Source organism: Pteropus alecto, unplaced genomic scaffold (assembly GCF_000325575.1).
Source record: "Pteropus alecto unplaced genomic scaffold, ASM32557v1 scaffold45, whole genome shotgun sequence".
NCBI classification, from domain to species: Eukaryota; Metazoa; Chordata; class Mammalia; order Chiroptera; family Pteropodidae; genus Pteropus; species Pteropus alecto.
Genome location: NW_006442491.1, coordinates 36,986,940 through 36,988,328, shown reverse-complemented (window position 1 = coordinate 36,988,328; position 1,389 = coordinate 36,986,940). Strand labels below are relative to the sequence as shown.

The window sequence follows — 1,389 nt, the reverse complement described above, 5'->3', positions numbered from 1 at the left end:
CTGCTTCACAGATAAGTAAATGAGCGCACAGAGAGGCTAAATAACTTGCTCAAGGTTGCATGGCCACTAAATCTGGGGGCTGGGTTAGAGCCCAAACATCTCTGTGGCCTTGGACAAGTGATCTCACCAACTCAAGCCTCAGTTTCCCCTCTGAGAAAAGAGGCCAGTACCAGTTCCTACCCCGTAAGTGAGTCAGGGCACAAGAGATGGGAGAGCACATAGTAGGTGCGCATTAAAGAGTCGTCATATTGATCCGCACATGACCACAGGGCTCCCATCCACCCAGGAGTCTTGGCCTCTCTGTGGACAGTCAGGGCAGCCATCGGTGAGCACCCGGAAGTTTGAGGGAGCCCCCGGCCCCAGGGGTGCTCAGGTCTTACCAAGGTCAGCTTCTTCCGACAAACGTCTAGTCAGGGGCCCTCACTTCCTCTTGCTCATCAATTCTGCTTTCGGTTTTATTTCTTTGGAAAGCCAGGCCCCCCCTGCCCCGCCCCGCCCCATACACACTTCGTGCATGCCAGTCCTCTCTGTTTCCGGAGTGTGAACAGCTGACATCTGTCCCGTTGAAACTGGTCTCCCTTTTACAGCTGCCAGAAGTACCCGACTCTGCCACACAGGGACACGGAGGCTCAACCCGGCCCACCCTCTCAAAGCCACAGTGCAGGAGTCTGCCGCGGCCCCTGCCCAAGTCTCCTGGGGCTCCCAGCAGCTGCTGTCAGCATGGCAGAGGGCCCTGCAGACCTAAGCAACACAGGTACTTCTTTTCTTCTAAGGGCCAGTGGGGGTCTGGGCAGGACTGGCGCTTCTCTCTCTCTCTCTGGCTCCTTCGCTTGACCCAGATTACAGCTACGATAGTGACAGTGCCCGTTAGCGCACAGTGACGTCCGGTCTGGGAGGCTTGCTCTGCCCCAGGCGCCTGGCCACACTCTTGCCACACAGTCAGTGTAACCTCAGCGGTAAGCACAATGATGTCCCTATCCACACATGAGATCATCGAGGCTGTCGGGCGAGAGGCTGACACGGGGGCTGCGCCCCAGCTGCACACTCATTCTGAGAAACAGAAGAAGGCGCTTTGATAAGGGGGTCCCATTTCCCCCGCGGGGTCCCGGGCGGGAGAGCCCGGCAGTGAGCAGCAGTTGCTGCCTGCATTCTAGGGCTGTGGCTAGGGGCTTGTGGGCTGTGGGCTGAGGGTTTCGAGGGGGGATTTTTTGGTTGTTATCATTAGCTCACTTAATCCTCACCACAGTCTTTGAAGTAGCAGCTCTTATCCCCACTTGGCAGGTGGAGAAATGAGGCACAGTGAGGTCACACGGCTGGGAAGTGGCAGAGCCGAGCTCGGGCCTGCGAAACCAGCCATCGGAGAACAAACATGGGGAGGGGTGTGGGGTG

The 1,389-nt window shown here is 57.6% G+C and overlaps 1 protein-coding gene across 1 annotated transcript in view; it reads left to right on the top strand.

The window, feature by feature from the left end:
• The first annotated feature begins 494 nt into the window (after nt 1-494).
• ZBP1 (Z-DNA binding protein 1) overlaps nt 495-1,389 on the top strand; it is a 9,890-nt gene continuing 8,995 nt past the window's right edge. Inside the window, exon 1 of the mRNA XM_025040023.1 lies at nt 495-754. Within this exon, the coding sequence (XP_024895791.1) occupies nt 721-754 (34 nt within the window). The 5' untranslated portion in view covers nt 495-720. The remainder of the gene's footprint in view (nt 755-1,389) is intronic.